Source organism: Pleurodeles waltl, chromosome 6 (assembly GCF_031143425.1).
Source record: "Pleurodeles waltl isolate 20211129_DDA chromosome 6, aPleWal1.hap1.20221129, whole genome shotgun sequence".
Lineage (NCBI taxonomy): Eukaryota > Metazoa > Chordata > Amphibia > Caudata > Salamandridae > Pleurodeles > Pleurodeles waltl.
The window spans coordinates 1,186,389,598-1,186,409,084 of NC_090445.1; the positions used below are offsets into that span (position 1 = coordinate 1,186,389,598).

The 19,487-nt window shown below is 42.3% G+C and overlaps 1 protein-coding gene across 1 annotated transcript in view; it reads left to right on the forward strand.

The window, feature by feature from the left end:
* Window positions 1-19,487, forward strand: part of LOC138300730 (uncharacterized) — a 1,597,374-nt gene that overhangs the window by 291,823 nt on the left and 1,286,064 nt on the right. Inside the window, exon 3 of the mRNA XM_069240438.1 lies at window positions 6,023-6,493. Coding sequence (XP_069096539.1) covers window positions 6,023-6,493 — 471 coding nt within the window. The remainder of the gene's footprint in view (window positions 1-6,022; window positions 6,494-19,487) is intronic.

Below are 19,487 nucleotides of genomic sequence, written 5' to 3' on the forward strand. Positions count from 1 at the left end.
ACCACTGCTTCTTGGAAGGATCATTGATATTAATTGATAAGTGCTAACTTTGGATTGGCATCAGATAGAGATATGCTGTTTACACTCAAACAAATTGTAATTTGAAATCTTACTTAATGGGAAAGTTAGATTTTAGAATACAATTTTGAAAATGCTACTTTTAGAAAGCTGACATTTTCCTGCCCAAAGGTTTCGTAGATGTTCTAAGAGCTTCCAGCTGCCCAGGTCTGTTAATGACTCCTTCATTAACAATGCTTATTGGTCCAAGACAGTGAACAATAGATCCTGAAGGGAGCTAAGAGAGGGCCTTCCTAAAAGGATGGTTGGGCGGATCTGTACCCTGCCCTGCAACGGTTTTGTTTCCAGCACACACAAAGTAATCTGACACTAGGCCTGCCCTGCCTTTTGTCACTCCAGACAGCTTGTAGCCCTGACCACAGGAAAGGGAGGAACTTTATAGAACCAATCCCCCCACACAAAGGCTGGCACTAGGTATATAAATAGGACCTTCAGGAGCCCTCCTCAAAACACTCCTGGACTGGGAAAGATTCTGAAGGACTGCCCTGCTGTTTGAAGGACTACCTTGCTGCTAGAAGGACTGTTTTGCTGTCTGAAGAAGGGCTAGAGCTTTTTGTCTTCATTCCAGCCTACACTAAGTGACTCCAATGGTCGGTTGGTGGAGCTGTTGTGTGTGCTACAGAGACACAGCATGCTTCCAGAGACCTCCCTTCAACTGTTCAGCTGACCTGTTGCAACTATATCTGCCTGGACCTACCTGAGCCCTGCTACTGGCCTCTGCTGGAGTGAGTCAAGATCCCCAAGAGGTGCCCCCAGACTTGGACATCAGTGGAACCTCCTCAAAGAAGAAAAAGGTGAAAATCCTTAAGTTGGACTCCTTGTGGGGTCCTACACTGCAAACGGACCTCTACGTGCCAGACTTGAGAAGGTGAGTATTCAGTAAGACTAACTTGGTCTCTGTATCCGTCCCACAGTCCATCAGGGTCAGACTGAACTTGTGACTTTCCCCGGTCTAGAGCGCCCCAGATGACTGCAAGTGGAGCTTTTTCCTTTTAGGCACTAATTTCCCGAAACACTTAATAATTAAATAACTTTGGTTCTTCTGACTGCATTTTTATCATCCTGATAAATTTTATTTATTAACTTTTACTCAGTTTTTCTAAATTGGTTTGGGATTTTTCTTTTTGCTGTGTTTTCACTTTACTACTATTTGTGTACTGCATAAATACTTCACACATTTCCTCTAAAGTAAGTCTGAATGCTTTTGTGCCAAGCCAACAGAGGCTTAAGTACAGATTAATTTAGTGACCTTTGTGCTTCATTCTGACAAAGATTGTGGTTGTTGCCTGACTGAGGCTTCCACCTTCCTCAAACATTAACCCAATTTTTTATAACCTGGAAGAGATATACCAAGAAAGACAGAGTTCAGAACAAATGCAGAACACCACTAGTTGGACAGCTATGGTGTTATGAGCAGGCATGCAACATGTTGTCATTAACAAGGAACAGATGTACCGCCATACCATGAGAACCAACAAAAAAGCATCAGTTTACTAAGGCAGTAAACATCATTGTATTGGTCCTGGTAAGAAAGGGCTAAGCACTTGCAGAAAGAAAAGGTCAGAACACGACAGGCAGTGTCTGAGAGTTTCAATGGGAGGGAGGGGTTTAGGGAGGGGCGACTCACCAATTCCCCCCACCAAGGAAATGCAAGCAATACCTCTTTAAAGGGCAAGATGGAAACCTTCCAAAGCATTTTCTTGGACCAGAAGAACTATTGGAGTGCAGCAGGACACAAGGGCATTTACCATAGAAAAGACTGGGCCTGAATGGAATTGAGCAGCAAGTCGAAGCAGCCCAGATGAGAAGTCCAGGTTGCTTGGTTTGAGGTCAAATCTGAGCATAAGTCAAGAGGAGAAGTAAAGGTTCTAAGTGTTGAGGTGCCAGCTATCGCTTGCTCCTCCATGAAAGAGTTTACCTAAAATTACCTAAGGTCTAATCATAAGAGTATTGAATTAGGCAGAATACCTTAAACTGCAAACTTTTACGTGAGAAAGAAAATTAAAGTTATACCACAGACTGGAACATGTGGCCTAGTTTTAGGGAGTGGAGCAGGCCAGGGTCCAAAAACAATCAAGGACTTTACATTTTTTGTCTTAGGGAATGATAAATGCAGCTCCCTTCTTTTTAGGGATGGTGGAAGTCACATAATTTGACTGTAGAATTCTGCAGAGTTACATAAAAACTCAGTGAGATTCCACAGAGTTCCACCAAGGGGCCGAAATAGGCACGTTGCACTGCCCACTCTGTGATTTAGTGCTGGTGGTGCATTCTGGGATGAAAAATAAGCCCAAGTGGCACCACACAGTGAGCCAGAGGGTGCAGCTACTTATGTTGATTTTTCTGCCGCTCAAGTAGATTTTCTGCTCGAGCAGCAGCCTTCTGACTGTAAACGGTTGTGACCGCCTGTGCTAGACAAATCTCACCATATGTCCTCCTAGTGGCCGGAAATCACACTAGGGGATGCCAGATCCCACTTGCACTCACCAACTTACTGTTCAAAAGCCTCACACTAGAAAAAAGTCAGAGTGACTGGAACTCCGTGTTACAAGAGTAACAACAGTCACAAAAATTCTGCCAATTCCGTGGGTGGAATGGAATAATCTGCCCACCCCTACTTCCTTTGTTAAACTGTTGGTGGTCAAAAAGTGATCAGCACATAAAAATGGCTTATTTTTTTCCCTCAGCAAAGAGCATGTAGACAAGCTGTGTTTAGCCTCTGCTACTTCACTGTTGCATGGCTCTTTGCCACCAGTTTGGCTGAGTCCAGTCTTGGTTAATTGTCTCCAAAAAAGTTGCTATTATCTGTGGCATAACAAAGGTTCAAGGGGGCCCTGAGCTCCAAAGGACCCCCTCAGCACTGTACCCTGGATGAGACCTCCTGGGTGTGTCCAGAAGGGGGGTTCCATGCACTTTGCAGGGGTGCCCCATCAGGTTTTGTTACCCTACCGGCTATGATCTTCACCAAATTCCCTGGGAAAGTGACATGATCCACTAGAAAACAAGATTCTATCCTCAGCAAATCTCGTAGGCTAATAATGCATAGTTGTGCACAATTTGCACATGAGCTAAAAGGCTTCCACAGTTAGCTTGTGAATAAATAATGTCCAAATTGTTCAAGTGCAGAAAGGAGTTTGCGCCAGAAAAGGAATTACCTGGAAGTTGTAACCAGCGCCTAAGCTTTAAGAACAGGATGGGAAGCTATTTGCAGATGGTGAGATTGGCTTTCGTTAACTTTCAGTATAACAGTACAAATTTTCTTTGGACTTACAGTTGCAGGAGCTATTATAGCCCTAGTTTAAAAGTTAGCATATTTCAAAACTTTGCAATTCATTTTAACTTCAGAATTCAGGATTGAGCAGAACTGGGCAGGAGAATATTTTCTTTTTTACTTTTATGCATCTCGACCAAGTTGCAGTTTGAGGTGACGCTTGCAGCTCATGTTAGCACGTCTGACCTTAATAAGTAAACTTATAAGGGGACGCGAATAGGTCGATGAACCTTTTGACTCGCAATTAAGATGTTCCCACCATGTCTCCAGTACATGCAGATCAATAATCAATAATTAATCATCAACACCAATAATCAATGACATTAATAATCAATAGGAGTCAGAACTTTTCACACACCATGACCTTTCAGTCATGAATAACCACACCTTTTAGTAAAAGTTAGAATATTTATTTCCCTATATTAATAATGCTAAGGTCACGTAAAATAATCTCAAAATCAAATGATTAACATACAGAAACATCACTGGCTGTCCAAAGCGGCAAAAGAAACATAGGTGGTCATTCTAACCCTGGCGGTAAAATCCGCCAGGGCGAATGACCGCGGTAGCACCGCCAACAGGCTGGCGGTGCACCGCTGGGCATTCTGACCGCGGCGGTTCAGCCGCGGCCAGAAACGGAAAGTCGGCGGTGTACCGCCGACTTCCCGCTGCCCTTGAGAATCCTCCATGGCGGCGGAGCGCGCTCCGCCGCCATGGGGATTCTGACACCCCCTACCGCCATCCTGTTCCTGGCGGGTCTCCCGCCAGGACAGGATGGCGGTAGGGGGTGCCACGGGGCCCCTGCAGTGCCCATGCCAATGGCATGGGCACTGCAGGGGCCCCCGTAAGAGGGCCCCAAAAAGAATTTCAGTGTCTGCCTAGCAGACACTGAAATTCGCGACGGGTGCTACTGCACCCGTCGCACTCCAGCAACTCCGCCAGCTCCATTCGGAGCCGGCTTCATCGTTGCTGGGTCTTTCCCGCTGTGCTGGCGGGCGGCCTTTTGGCGGTCGCCCGCCAGCACAGCGGGAAAGCCAGAATAGCCGCCGCGGTCATTTGGCGGTAACCGCATGGCGGTCGGCAACCGCCGCCCGCCGCGGTTAGAATCACTGCCATAATCTAATCAAAGCTTGAACCACAACACATTATAAAGTTACAGTGCAAATTAATAATAAAAATAATTACACAAACGATATCACATACATTTAGATTCAGGAAAGAAAAGACATCAAAAGTTATTCCCTATGGCAGACTTTCATTAATAAGGATCCTTTAACTAACACAAGATTAGCAGCAACATGTTGGGCTTCATGCAAAACAATTTAGTAAACACAAATTTGGAAAACATCCAAACTATGGCTCTATCAAAATAGTGCGGTTGGTACCTAGAAAGAAAAAGCAAACAGTCTTAAGAAACACATCAGTAATAATATACCTCTCCTCAAATGGATTTGCAAGCTAAGATAGTCTTCGTCATCAGGACACTCAGTGCAGTCAGCAAGGCCTAAGGATTCAGCATCAAAGTTCAGAAAACGCAGTCTTTAAGCAATTTGAAAGACTTGAGATAAACCCTCAAGCAGAATGGGGAGAATGATGCGCCTTCTCTTGGTGCAGTCCGGCTAAGTTAGATTTCCTAAAACTACTTCCCAAGTCCCCATTGGTTAAGAGATTGCATTTTCACACTTTGTCCAAAAAAATAAAACATCAAATCTATAACTTCTATTAGTACACGGTTCACATGTCACTGATTGGCTTCTCCTGTAATGTCCTCAATATCCGGCTCATCAGGTAACAATATTGTTGCAGCTTATACTCCAGTCAGTGTCTCCATTGTTCTTCTCCTGAGAAAGTCAGTCTTACACATTACACTTACATTGTTACATTTAGCAAGAACAGCATCTTCAAGCAAGCGTTTCTCATGAGAAAACCTTTAGCTATGAGCACATTTGGACAGTGGAAAATCACAATTTAATTCTCTAAGCAAACATTTTACCAATCGGTTCAGAAATATAGCTTGACATGAGGCCATGCAACTAGGCCAAGACCTCCGCTAAGTTAAGGCTTTAAATTAATAAACTAATACATTATGCATAACCCTCAATATGATGTACTAATGCATTAATCAAACAGAAACTCCATATTTCATATCAATAAGCCATTAATAAGTATACTTCGTGATCATTGGCGGCCACTCATCTTGATCACATTTTCAAATGCATGTATTATTTTTCTCTATGTTAATACATTTTCTACGCAAATCCATAACTCAGAATACATGAATATTCATTAATAATTTGTATTAAAACACCTGCTTTAGCACTCACAACATTGTTGGTTTAGCACGGTCATGGGGAGGAGCATCTTGATGTTACCATAAGAGTATGCATGTCTTTTATCTCACGTAGTTACAGTCTGTGAAAATACCAGAGAAGACGTGAAAAGCCAATCAAAACATAAGGCTAGAGTCTAAAGCATATCTTGATTTTTTTATTTCTCAACCAAAATCTTTTAATGAGAGTGAAAAAAATATTTGTGCTGTAAGACATCTCTTATCCTGATTAAATTAAATCCTGATTAAATATTACACGTCATAAAAATTAATACATAGTTAATAGTAATCGTTTTTTGTTGAAGACATACTGTTTATAATTAATGTATTTAATCTTTTTTCAGGGGGGTCCATTAGGCATAAGATGTTCTGCTATGATTTTTTCATCCTGTCCGCCAAATCATCTGGAAATCCAAAAGATGACTACATAGATAAAGAAATGAGTGAACGAATTGTGGCACCTCTCGAAAAGGAAAAATACCTTTGCTTTCATGGGTGCAGAGACCAACTCCCGGGAGAACATTTTCTAACCACTGTGTCCAATGCAATTCGTATAATTCCGATTACCATTGTGCCTATATACAACCGTTCTAATTTTTCAAGCCTTGTGCGTCTGGTGTTAGATCCAGAATTCTATAAGAGTTTTGTGCTTATTATATTTGATGCGCCCAAAAGCGGGATCTATGATTATTATAGCTCACTGGACGCGAGATACCACGATCTTTTGAACACACTGATGAAAACCAGCAACAGAAGAAGGCTAGAAGTTCCACCTGAAAAAAGAAAGGCTTTATTTCGAGAACTGCACGAAACAGGTAAATTGATTTTCTGTACATCATTATAAATGCTCCAAATCCTCTGAGAGAACGCTGAAGATGTTGCATGCATCAATCTCATTTTTTCTCCTCATATAAAGTGTTTCAGTGGAATAAGGCATAAACATAGCTCTCAGCTCGCGCCAGATTGTGGGTAACATTCGTCCACTCTAGGTTTTTCAGCAAACATAAACGTGCAACAGAAGTAGTTTTTAGGTCGAGCATTCGAGGCCTCTTGTATATACTTTAGTATATACTTCTATACTTCTTTGTGGGGTCTCTGCTTTTTCACTGGTTTGTTTCAGTGTCCTTAAAAAATCCTTGCTTGCTAGTGGTCAATCCTTGCTCTTTGTCCCACCTTTTCCACAGTTGTACACTCCCCTGGATCATGGCCCTAGTACTTGTACCCTTCCACTTGTGCCTATGAAGCATGTGCGTAGGGATTACTTTGTTCAAAGGCTAATAGCATTTGACCAGAGCGCTGGATGCTTCAGTGGCCCCAGTCTGTTTCTGTTAACAGGGCTCTAGTCTATTACTTACTTTTCATCTGCAGTGATTTGTGATTTTGTTTATTCCATTCATTACTCTCCCTCGCACATTTTCTGTTCTTGCATTACAAATGCTTGTTCCTTTTGTCTGTCTCTGCGAGCTCTCAGCAGCGCTTTGAACTGGCTGCTTATGTCAACTGTTTTACTTTTTATTTTCAGTTTGTGGCAAGAAAACGCTAATAGCTGAAACTCCAGCGAACACGAGAGCTATTGCAGTTCAAATGCTTGTTTTGTTTTCAGTCTATGTGGAAATAAAAGTCCAGTCAGTAATTTACAATGCTATGAGCTCTAACTCGAGCAAACACGGAACTATTGCATTCCAAATGCTTGTTTTTTTTTTCCAGCCAGCATATTACTGGTCTCCCCTCCCTCATAGCCTGAATGCACATCATAAAACTTTTCATAAAAGGGGCCAGCACAGGACAAGAGCATTCACTTAAAACTTGCAGAGCCTCCCATGTGGAATGTTTCTCACCAGGTGCCCCTCCCTGCCAGCCCTCACAACATCCACATGCCACTTATCACCCTCTTCGGGACCATAAATCTTCTCGGGCTGCATGTTTGCTTCACTATCGCGTCCTAAGGAACACACCCTTCACTACTAAATTACAATCCACTCCATTGTTAAAGTTAACTCGTGATATCATGGCACATACATTTCCAGCTTCACTTGCAATTCTAAGGAGATATTGACAGTTTGGAGGGGATAAAATAACAAAATACTCTGAAACTAGGGGCAAGCCAGTTAACGGGATATATGGGAGATTGCTTAACTGGAGGTGCAGAAAGTGAGAGAGACTGTTCTTTCCTAGTTGTTTTTGTTAGGGTTGAGAACTTACTTGCACGCCCTTGTTTACTTAGCGCACTTGTGTTCTGAGTCCTGCTTCAGATCCTAGGCATGTCCATTTATTCTGAATCGAGGTCACGATCCATAATGCATAACTATGAATACATTTACGTTATGCTTTCAGCCTTTCGCGAGTTTGAATAAGAAGCCCTTCTGAGGCGCATTTCAGTTCAACACAGGCCAAAACTACACACGCTGATAAGCCAAAAATATAATTGAGGCATGTTGAAGAGCGTTATAAAATAAAACATTGTCACGACCAGATGATGGCCCACACGGACCAGCCTCATGATATCTTTACGTGAAGTATACAACTTTCCCCATTATTTCTACTGCTTGAAACTCTATGTATTTAACGTATTACTCAGATAAAGAGCTACGTGACATGCCACAGCTCTGTGTCCGCAATCGTTCACGATATCACCTCTAATTATCGCGCTTGCTCCCAGAGTCTGCTGTTTCGCAGCACTGTACAAGGCCGGGGTTGTATTGGCGAGTTAAAAGATGGTTGGTTGACTTCATAAGGATGATGGCTTTATGTCGGCTATTTCGGGATTCGTACTTGTGAGTGACAGGACACAACATGTGTTCAAAAGTGAGTGTTTAACTCCTTTCGTTACCCTTGTATTTATTACCTTACCAAGTGGCGTTAGAGCACGCCGACCAAGTAGTATGCTTGCTGGGCTCCTTTTGCATACAGGAACATTCCAAGTAGCAGGGGGCAAAAAGCGATTTCTTCTAGAGCACCCGTGGTGACGCACTAGGAAATCCCTGTGATGGATTGCACTATATCCTGGCGCACACTGGACGAAGAACCCCTCGTTGTGGTTTAACCACCAGTCACCCATTTGCTGGGGGGTGATATGGACCCGTTTTCTGCCATGCACGATGAAAGGCCGGCCCGTGTCAGCCGGCACCCACGGCGACTCTACACCAATAAACAGAGGCAGCGGTCTATTGTATCCAGAATTGAGTGTTTTAATATTGCAGATGTTGACTAGATAGGTGCACACTGAACATTTTTCATGTGGCTTCACATACATGTTGTATAGGGGTTCTGGAAACATCAGACCCCTTACCCTTTCTCGGCTTTGCTTTGCCTGGCAGCATATCTCGAAAGAACCTGAGATAGTAATGTTTCCCTGGTACTGGCAAGGCTCCTCCAGCATTAGAGGCCCAACATCGTAACCTGTTTTTTTGAAAACAAGATTTGGCAAAGCAAAATATGCAGGCACACACTTACTGGCTTTGCTAGCGCTTGTTTGCTTTTGACTTACTGTATGGCCAATGCATTCAAACAATGGACATCCTTCCATGTGCATTTTTGCAGACGTGCAAGTGATCATCCTGGAGTAGTTTTCGTAAAACCAAACTTGCAAGATGGCATACGCGCAGAAGCAACCACTTTCAAATGGTTTTTGTTATAGTATGACATAGACTGTTCTAAGATGGCCCCCCTGTGCCTCTGTGTTGAAGAGCATTGTGTTATGCAGCAGTACAACGGTTTGGGGGTACTGTGCTACGTTTTAGCATTGGGTAGGGCAGTATTCCTTATCTGTATATGAGACCGCGCATTGCATTTGTAAATAGGAGCTAGCTGTTCGCAAGTGTATATAAAATATGATACTGTGCTTGTATGTGTGATGGAGAAGGACTGTTATATGTAAATGAAAAATAGCTTGCTGCATTTGTGATTACAACAGGAACGTGTGCTACTGGTTCATATGAAAAGGAGAACCGAGCTCCACATGTTACAGTACAGGCTACATGCTGCTTTTCACGTGTACAGATGGAAGGAAACTGCTGGATGAACGTGTGTAGAAGGAGTGGTTTGCTGCATGGGAGACTGACACGGAAGTATGTACTTGTGCGTATTGAAAAAAAATTGTGTTCTATGTGTGTATGGAGGTGGTGCTTCTTGTGTGCGTGGAAGCAGCTTGCGTATTGTGTGTGTGTGTGCACAAAACTATTTGCTGCACATCTATATGGGAGGTGGTAGTGTTGTGTAAGGATTTATTCAACTGCACCATGTGGTTGCCTATGTGCCATGGTAATGTGCTGCATAAGGGGGTAGTGTGTGCATGTTTTTTACTGAGACAGTGCGATCGATATATGTGTACAATGGAACTGCACTGCATTTGAGTAAGAATTAAACCGTGTAATGCATATGTACACTAAATGAGGTCCTGCACTGCCTGTAAACATTTTGGAGATTGAAGGACGCTCTTTATAAGGAAACCTGAAGAGAATATGTACGTATACTGTGTAATTTCTCTCCTTACTCCTCCATGGCTTCTTGTGACTTTTTCATGGGAATTGTGTTAGCCAGCCAGCAACTCTGATGGTGGGGTGGTGAAAGTGGTGTTCTATTGGAATTGGCATGGCCGATTTAAATGAGGATGTTAAATTTCAACATTTTAATTTTTTGTTGCAGATAGAGGAAAAAGGTAAATGGAAGTGCTTTAGTTATATGCAAGGCCACTGGAATTATGTGGCAGGAAAAGATGAAATTATGAGGCAGGACTGACCAATTTATGTGGCAAGAAAAGTCCAGTTATGAATTTACAATCCCAATAGCTCCATCTCAAGCAAATGCGAGACCTGTTGCATTAAAAATGCTTGTTTAAGTATGGGCCCACGACTTACAGCATGCAGAGTGCTGTTTGGTGAAGGTCACCCTTGGTGGCCTGAGGTCAGTTGTCACCTAAACACTGGTGTAATGCACCAAATGTGTGTTCATTGTTAGTTTTTTTTTTTAAGTTTGTGTTTATTGTAAAACAGCAAAAGAAAAAACATTTTAGCACAAAGGATAAAATGCAATTAATTGATAGGGCAGAAAATAGTAAACAATGAAAATAATACGAGAAAAATGAAAATATAATTAAATATATACAAAGGAATGCATTGCATCCATACTGAAGAATAACACAATTTTAAGAAAAAGATTAAAGGGGGATGGGAACGGGTAAGGAAGAGGGGAAAATATCTAATCTTGTAGAAATAATATAATTAAATGTACATAAATAACTATAAACATTGAAACAAGCTAAGTATGATCAACTATAAACGTGCAGTTTTAACATAAGAAGATATCAATATAGAGCGTAAAAACATACAATTGTTTAGGGTGGTTTTCTTACTTCAGTTGATACAGTAATAATTTTGCTAAAGGGTGTGGAGATTAGAAAGAGATAATTAGTTAGTGGAAGCCATAATAAATCTCTCTTTATAGCCAGTGAAACAGGAGAAACATAGTTAGTGTCCAATCTGTGATGAAAACATACAGCATTCCACTAGGCTCCAAAAGTTTCCAATTTGAAGTTATTATGCATATAATGCAATGCAATTGCTAACAGTATGCTAGACTTTTCATCCTTGGCGTGGTCTCCCTTAACGTTTTGCCTCTGTTTCCCAGGTTCTTGACGTGGGCTGGACTCTGTTTTCCCTGTTTTTTTTACTCTGTGCACTTTACCACTGATAACCAGTGCTAAAGTGCAAGTGCTCCTATAAAAAATATGTATGTAATTGAATCATCCATGATTGGCATATTTGATTTACTGGTAAGTCCCTAGTACAGTGCACTAGAGGTGCCCAGGGCCTGTAAATCTAATGCTACTAGTGGGCCTGCAGCACTGGTTGTGCCACCCACCATTGTAGCTCTGTAAACATGGCTCAGACCTGCCACTGCAGTGTCTGTGTGTGCAGTTTTAAACTGCCAATTCGACTTGGCAAGTGTACCCACTTGCCAGGCCTAAACCTTCACTTTTCTTGCATGTAAAGCACCCCTAAGGTAGGCCCTAGGTAGCCCCATAGGCTGGCTACAGCATATGGTTCAGGTAGGACATATACTAATGTGTTTTATATGTCCTAACAGTGAAATACTGCTAAATTCGGTTTTCACTGTTGCAAGGCCTATCCCTCTCATAGGATAACATGGGGGCTGCCTTTAAATATGATTAAAGTGTAGATTCCCTTTGGGAGCGGATAGACATGTGGAGTTTGGGGTCTCTGACCTCACAATTTAAAAATACATCTTTTAGTAATGTTGATTTTAAGATTGTGTGTTTGAAAATGCCACTGTTAGAAAGTGAGCATTTTTCTTGCTTCAACCATGCTGTGAGTCTGGCTGGTTGTGTATTCCCTGTCTGGGTCAGTTTAACAGTTGGTCTGTTTGCATCTCTCTCTAGACAGTGACACAAAGGGAGCTGGGGTGTAGCCTGCATATCCTGATGAGCCATCTGTGCTAGGAGGGAAGGGAGGAGTGGTCACTCACACCTGAAAGGGCTGTGCCTGCCCTCACACAATGCAGTCGCCAACCCCCTGAGGTGTGTCTGGGGACTGGCCTGGGCAAGGCAGAATTTCACAAACAAGAGAGACTTTTCTTTGAAGTAAGCCTACTTCAAAGGGAAAAATGGGTATAAGAAGAGCACCCAAAACCACAGACTTTAGATCACTTCTGAAAACGAAGAGGAATCTCTGCCTGGAGAAGAGCTGAAGAGCTGAGGAAGAAGAGCTGCCCTGCCTGTGACTCTGCTTTGTGGAGCTATCCTGCAGTTGCTGCTTCTGCCTGTGACTGGTCTTTGTGTGCCTTCCTGCTTGTGAAGAACTCTCTAAGGGCTTGAAATAGAGCTTGCCTCCTGTTGTTGAAGTCTCAGGGACAGCAAAGACTTCTCTCTGACAGCACCTGAAGCCTCTGCTGAGACTCCTACCCTGCCAAGTGGTGCCCATCCAGTTCCTGGGTCCCTGAAAGGGGCTGGCAGAGCAAGAGTAAGAAATCTACGCACAGACAGCCGTGCGGGGAAAAGATTGACGCAACTCCGAAACGCGGCTGAAAAATCAATGCACCGGCGGCTTCATGGCTGACATCGACACTCGCCTGCAGCTCGGATGGAAGATCGACGCATGCAGCTGGAGAGACAACACGCAGCATCGCTGACGGAGGTTGGTGAGATTGTAACCCGTGCTGCGTGGTTTTCGAATCATCGTGCAGCAGGATTTTCGAAGCAAACATCGCTGGGTGCGTAAAAACGACGCAAGGCCTGCCCGGACCCGAGGGTGCTGTTCGGATCAACGCATCGCTTTCCTGCGGAGAGAAGAAATGATGCACACAGACCTGACTGAAGGAGAAATGACCACGGTCTTGCTTGTGAGTGATATCGACTCATCACAAGCCCCTTTTGACGCACACTCGCACGTGCTGGGTCATTTTTGATACGTCAAGGTAGATTTCCACGCTAATAGTGTTAGCGTTGTGTTTAAAATTACATGAAGACTCTTTTTGGTTTTTAATTGATGACTTGTGTATTGTGGATTTTTGTCATTTTGGCCTTGCTTTGTTTAGGTAAATATTTTCTATTTTTCTAAACCTGTGTTGTGTCATTTTGTAGTGTTTTCCTTAAGTTACTGTGTGTGTTGGTACACATACTTTACACCTAGCACTCTGAAGTTAAGCCTACCTGCCCGTGCCAAGTTACCAAGGAGGTGAGCAGGGGTTAGCTGAGGGTGATTCTCTTTTGCCCTGACTAGAGTGAGGGTCCTTGCTTGGACAGGGGGAAACCTGACTGCCAACCAAAGACCCTATTTCTAACACAGTAGATCTGTCAATTTATACATCAAAGGTACATCAATGCTGTGGGGGGCGAAGGAAAAAAGGACATTGTTTTAAAAAATCTTATTAATTTGTCGCCAGACTAATCTCCAGAAAAGGGAAATGAGAGGGCATTCAATTAACATATGTTTTAGATCTGCATTTAGATGGATAGGAGACCAACACGATAAACCGCTACCTGTAGAGAAGGAATGAAGTGATGTAGGAGTGAATAACAGTCTGTGGTAGACAAAATAAAGTGTTTGTGTAGTGTTTGCTGCTCGCATAGATTTATGGATTTTAAACCATAATTTGTCCCATAATGTAGTTGCACAACATTCCAATAAATCTTTTTCCCATGCCAATTCAGTCTTAGATTTGATTCGGACAAGGTCCAAATGCAAAGACTTGTAAATAGCAGATGCCGAGGGACTAGATTGCAATAAGGAAAAAAGGTTAGTCGACCGAGAAGGAGGAGAAGGAACAGGTGACAAAGTGGAAATGTACTGAGCAATGGAGGTGTGTAAAAGTTTATACTGTGGTTCACATGTTGAGGGTTTGTAGTATGTCTTTTGAAGATCTGTAAAAGATATAGCCTGATTATGAGTAAAAAGTTCTGATAACCAGTGTAGCCCTCTGGAGTGCCATGATTTCCAATATATTGATCGATTGTTGACTCGTATTAGTTTATTATGCCAAATAGTTTGTTGTAAAAAGTTGGCAGTTGAGGGACTGGCCAAGGGCAGTAGAGATGATAGGAGTTTGCGACCATGAGAGATAACTGGTGAACGGAACTGAGCTAAATTGGCTATAAAAGCAAGGGATTTGTTACAATCGAAAACAGAAAGAAGAGATTTCTCTAGTTGCAACCATACTGGAGGGTGCAAGGGTAAATCAGAGGAGAGCCACCTAGCAGTTTGTTTCAAAGAAAAAGCATGAAGAAATGTTTTGAAGTCAGGAAATCTAAGACCTCCATTTGACTTATCTTTTTTTTAAAAGAGACAGTGCAATACAGGGAGTTTTGCCTTTCCATAGACATTTGGAAAGTAAAGAGTCTATTTTCTTTTAATAGTGGAGAGGAATATGGACAGGAAACATCACAATCATATATAATACCATGGGGGAAAGCATAATTTTAATAGAGTCAAGTCTGTCCCACCATTAGAAAAAAGTGGATGCCAATGAATAATATTATCATTTAATGTTATAAAGATGCTTTCAAAATTAAATTTTATAGTGTCACTAATAGTTTGTGAAAACCATATACCTAAATATTTTATGTTAAAGGACTGCCAAGTAAATCCCGTGGAAATAAAAAGCTGCTTATGACACAGAACATTTAAAGGTAATATCTCACATTTATCAGAATTCCTCTTGTGTCCAGAAAGATGAGAGAAAGTATTCACCTGATGGAAAAAGGAAGGCAGAGAGGCAGTGGGATTAGAACAGTATAAAAGAATATCGTCAGCATAGACCGACATTTAAATTTGTTGAGATCTTAATTGAAAACCTGAGATATGAGTATCTTGTTGAAGTTTAGTGAGAAAAGGTTCAAGTGCTATAATAAACACTAAAGGAGATAATGGCAGCCTTGACGCACCCCTCCAAATAAGGGAAAATAATCTGAGAGTAAACCATTAACAAAAATGGTAGCTTTAGGGCCTGAATATAATAAGGCTATTAAGTACATTAGTTTGGGTGGAAGCCAAATACACTTTAACGCCTGAAATATGAAGCTCCATTTCATCCTATCAAATGCTTTCTCAGCATCCAAGGCAATAGCCGCAATAGGGTGATTTAACGTAGAAGCCTTGGAAAGGATATTAAAAAGAACTCAGGCATTATCAGAGGCCAATCTGCCTTTAACAAGACCAGACTTTTCAGGGCCTATAAGATCAGGCCGGATTGGGTCAATCCTTAGAGCTAAGATTTTTTGCAAATATTTTATAATCCGTATTGACTAGAGAAATGGGACGATCATTTTTACAAAGTATGGGATCCTTACTATCTTTTGAGATTAAACAAATAATGGGAGGAGGCGGTTTTGGCAAAATAATTAAATAATTCCAGAAGGTAAGGTAAAAGAGATTTTGCAAAGTGACTAAAAAATTCAATAGTAAAACATCAGGACCAGAGGCTTTCCCCCTGCGAAGAACAGAGATTTGTGGGATAGTTCTGAGAGTGTAATGTCTGAACCAAGTGAGTCTAAATCAATATGTTGTGAAGAGGGAGAGGCAATGGATTGAAAGTATGTTGATAAATCTGGTTGTGATGAGTGAGTATCAGAAGACTATAAATTAGCGTAAAAGTTGACAAATTCCCACATTATGGGAAGACCGCGGCGGCCATTCTGTGTTTCCCGCTGGGCTGGCGGGCGACCGCCAGAAGGCCGCCCGCCAGCCCAGCGGGAAACCCCTTCCCACGAGGCCGCCGGCTCCGAATGGAGCCGGCATAGTGGGAAGGGTGCGACGGGTGCAGTTGCACCCGTCGCGTATTTCAGTGTCTGCAATGCAGACACTGAAATTCTATGTGGGGCCCGCTTACGGGGGCCCCTGCAGTGCCCATGCCATTGGCATGGGCACTGCAGGGGCCCCCAGGGGCCCCACGACACCCCTCACCGCCAGGAACAGGATGGCGGTGAGGGGGTCGGAATCCCCCATGGCGGCGCAGCAAGCTGCGCCGCCATGGGGGATTCCTCAGGGCATCGGAAAACCGGCGGGACACCGCCGGTTTTCCTGTTCTGACCGCGGCCAAACCGCCGCGGTCAGAATGCCCTGTGGGGCACCGCCAGCCTGTTGGCGGTGCTCCCGCCAACCCCGGCCCCAGCGAATGACCCCCTATATCTTTATCCTTATAAATAATATTTTCAGTTGTATTTTGTAGCAATTCTATTTTAGTCCTTCCTCTCCTGATTTTTAGATAATAGCAAGTAACGTTCCCATTTTGGCCCCCATAATATCTTGCACTAGATTTTAAGAGATATGAGGGAGCTGCATTCGTAGTCAATCTATTAAATGTAAATTTGGCTTCAATAAGAGAATGTAACAGAGAAACATTAGCAAGTACATATTGTATGTTTACAGTATAAATATTTGTGAGAAAAAATAGAAAATGTGAAGAATAAAAAAGTTGATGAAGAAAAGGGAAAAAAGAGGAAAGGACTGAGGGAAAGAAAATGAGAAACAGTAAGAGATAGGGTAGAAACATAAAGTAAAAAGATAAAAAGCTGCAAAGGTCAAGGAGACAGTATAAGTCAAACAAATGATGACTGAAAGACATACATACAAAATACAGAACAGAAGGGGAGGGTGGCAACACCAAAAGATGACGACGACAGTCATCAAGGTCCACAGAAACGAAAGGATGGCCTCAACTTTGGATGAAGATGTCACATGAAAGGTGATGAACAGGAAACAAGACGTGAACATATACCTAAGCTAAAAGATAAAAGAGTATATTGAATGAAGATTATAGTAATGGGAGAAAAACAATAAAAACAATAATAATCTTAACAATAAGTCAAGTTAAGCGACTTTTGAAGTGTACATCTCCTCAGCTCTATGTTATTGTAAGAATTGTTTAAGTGCATCCGGATCTTCGAAAGTGGTTGTTTTCTTTTTGTATGTCACCTTGAATAAACATAGATGAAGAAGTCCAGATCTGGCATTCGTGGCTCTCAATGGAGGATGCATGCCCAAAAATTTATTGCGGGGATCAGCTGTAACTTTGGCAACATCTTGAGAAAAATAGAGTCTGTGACCATTCCAAATAATTTGTTTTTTATCCTTTACCACAGACAAACCTGAAGTAAATCTGTGTATTGCAAAAAGAAAATAATGACTCCTCATGGTTTACTAATGATTTTCAGACCCAGCCTGTGAGCCCTCTGAATATTAAAGGAATTGGTTGATGACAAATCCAGTAGCTTTGGAAGAAAGGTTTCAAAATAGGTAGTTGGATTTGAGCCCTCTGCGTTTGCAGGAAAACCATATAAGCATAAATTGTTCCTTCGATTTCTATTTTCAAGGTCCTCAGTATGCTTCTTAAGGAGTAAAAATTCAGATTCCAGGTTTGAAATATGCATAGCAGCTTGTTGAAGATTTTCTGCTTTCTGCTCTACCAGCAAAACTCGCGATTCCAAGGAAGACCATTTATCATCTAGGTTCTGCAAGGTTTTGGTGGTCTCTTCCATAAAGGGTTTCAACGCACTGATGTCTTCCAAAATCATATCCATGGAAGTTGATGAGGAGTTACCTGGGGATGGAGTATCTTTTTTAGGTCTTTTGTTTGAACCTGGTGGTATTTGTTTGAAGAGATTGTTTTCGGAATGGTTCCTAAGTGGGGCTCAGGTTTCAACAAGGCCATGTCATCCATGCTGTCGTGGTTAGAGTCCGAGCCTGACTGAGGAGGAACTTGAGGAGTGTTAGAAAACTTCGTACTCCTTATTTTTCCCATAAGCTTCAAATTGGAGCAAAAGGATATGTAAAAACAAGAGCAAATGCACTTGGAATCGACATTGTGCCTTAAAAAAAGAAATGTTTTGTGACCACGTCCAGTAAAAATAGTGAATGGAAAATCCGTCTCATATTAACAGTCACGGAATATAGAAGAAACAACACCTCTAAGATGAAGGGGAAAACAGGAAAATAATCATTTTCTTATTTCACAAGCAAAATAAAGAAAAAACAGATGACTAAGTGCATTTGCCGCAAGTAAAAAGCAAAAAATAAATCAAACTGGAGCAGGTCTAAGGAGAAAACACTTTCGTCAAAATTCAACATGGCGGACAAGTCTCCATTCATGAAGAAAATCCCCCAGGGCCGGCCACACAGGCTAATGTAAATAAATAAAAGTCGCTCCTGTGATTCACCGATACATCAGAAGGAAATGCAAGTTCGTCTTCTCCATGAAAGAAATGTGTAGCGGCATCTATGGAATGCAAGGCCTCCTCTGTCCCCGGAGCCTCGACGCAACGCCAACATCTCTGTTGGCGCCGTAACCACACCCCCGTTCATTGTTAGTTTTAATTTTATACTAGTCCTTCTCGATTCAGCGAATGTTCGCAGAATCCAGTGACTACACCGCAGGACTAATCATCAGTAGTAGGAATAGAAGGGATTGTGAGCATGCCATTGTGGGCTCCCACAGGTGGCAGTTATACACACGGCGTCATGCACAGTGTGCACATGAACAGTTACGTGTCAGGATGGTCTGCTCAGCCTCGGATATGTATACATACCTGATTGCATATGAAATGGAGAGCCAAAGACAGCCGCTAGCTCTTACAGTAGTGTGAGAGCTCTGTAAATTCTTGGGGCACTAGACGTGAAGCTGCCTCCTGCAACGTGTTGTCAGCAACACCCCTCATTTTAAATGCTTTTATTGGAGACGGCAGAACAGGTTGATATGATCAATTGAACCTGTTCCATGCATCAGGGCCTGCCCTGTACCATCCTAGGTGCATGAGATAGTAAACATGTGCACCTGATCCACAAGGGAGACGTCACAACTAGCACATTATAAACAGAGAAAATCAGTAAAGTACTGCAAAAGTCCCTATGAAGCCTACTAAGGAAAGAGGTTCTGATCTCTAATGGCACCTTGGAAATACAAACAAAATCCCTATTAGTATGGAGGTAACCTGATGCTTTTCAACTACTACATAAAGTATAACACTTTACTGCCCATTCTCAATCTCCTGTCTCCCACCGGCACCATGATCGGATCTCATGCCTATATGGGTCTGGCTTGCCAGGGCAGCTGTCACCGGGCAATTATATATGCATCACTGGGGAGGGGCTTTGGTTCCCCCAACATGTTGGGAACTGGTAGTGTATGTTTTAGTTGGGTAGAAGTTGTATACTTCCACAAAAAAAGTCTTGCTCTCCCTGCAGCTGTGATCATTTTATTTATCCAACTGCCAGAGCTTGAAGTTTCGGGGGAAATCACATAACACTGTAATGTTGTAAAAGTGTCTTAGATAACTAGATAATTTATGGTGTTTTTCTCGGC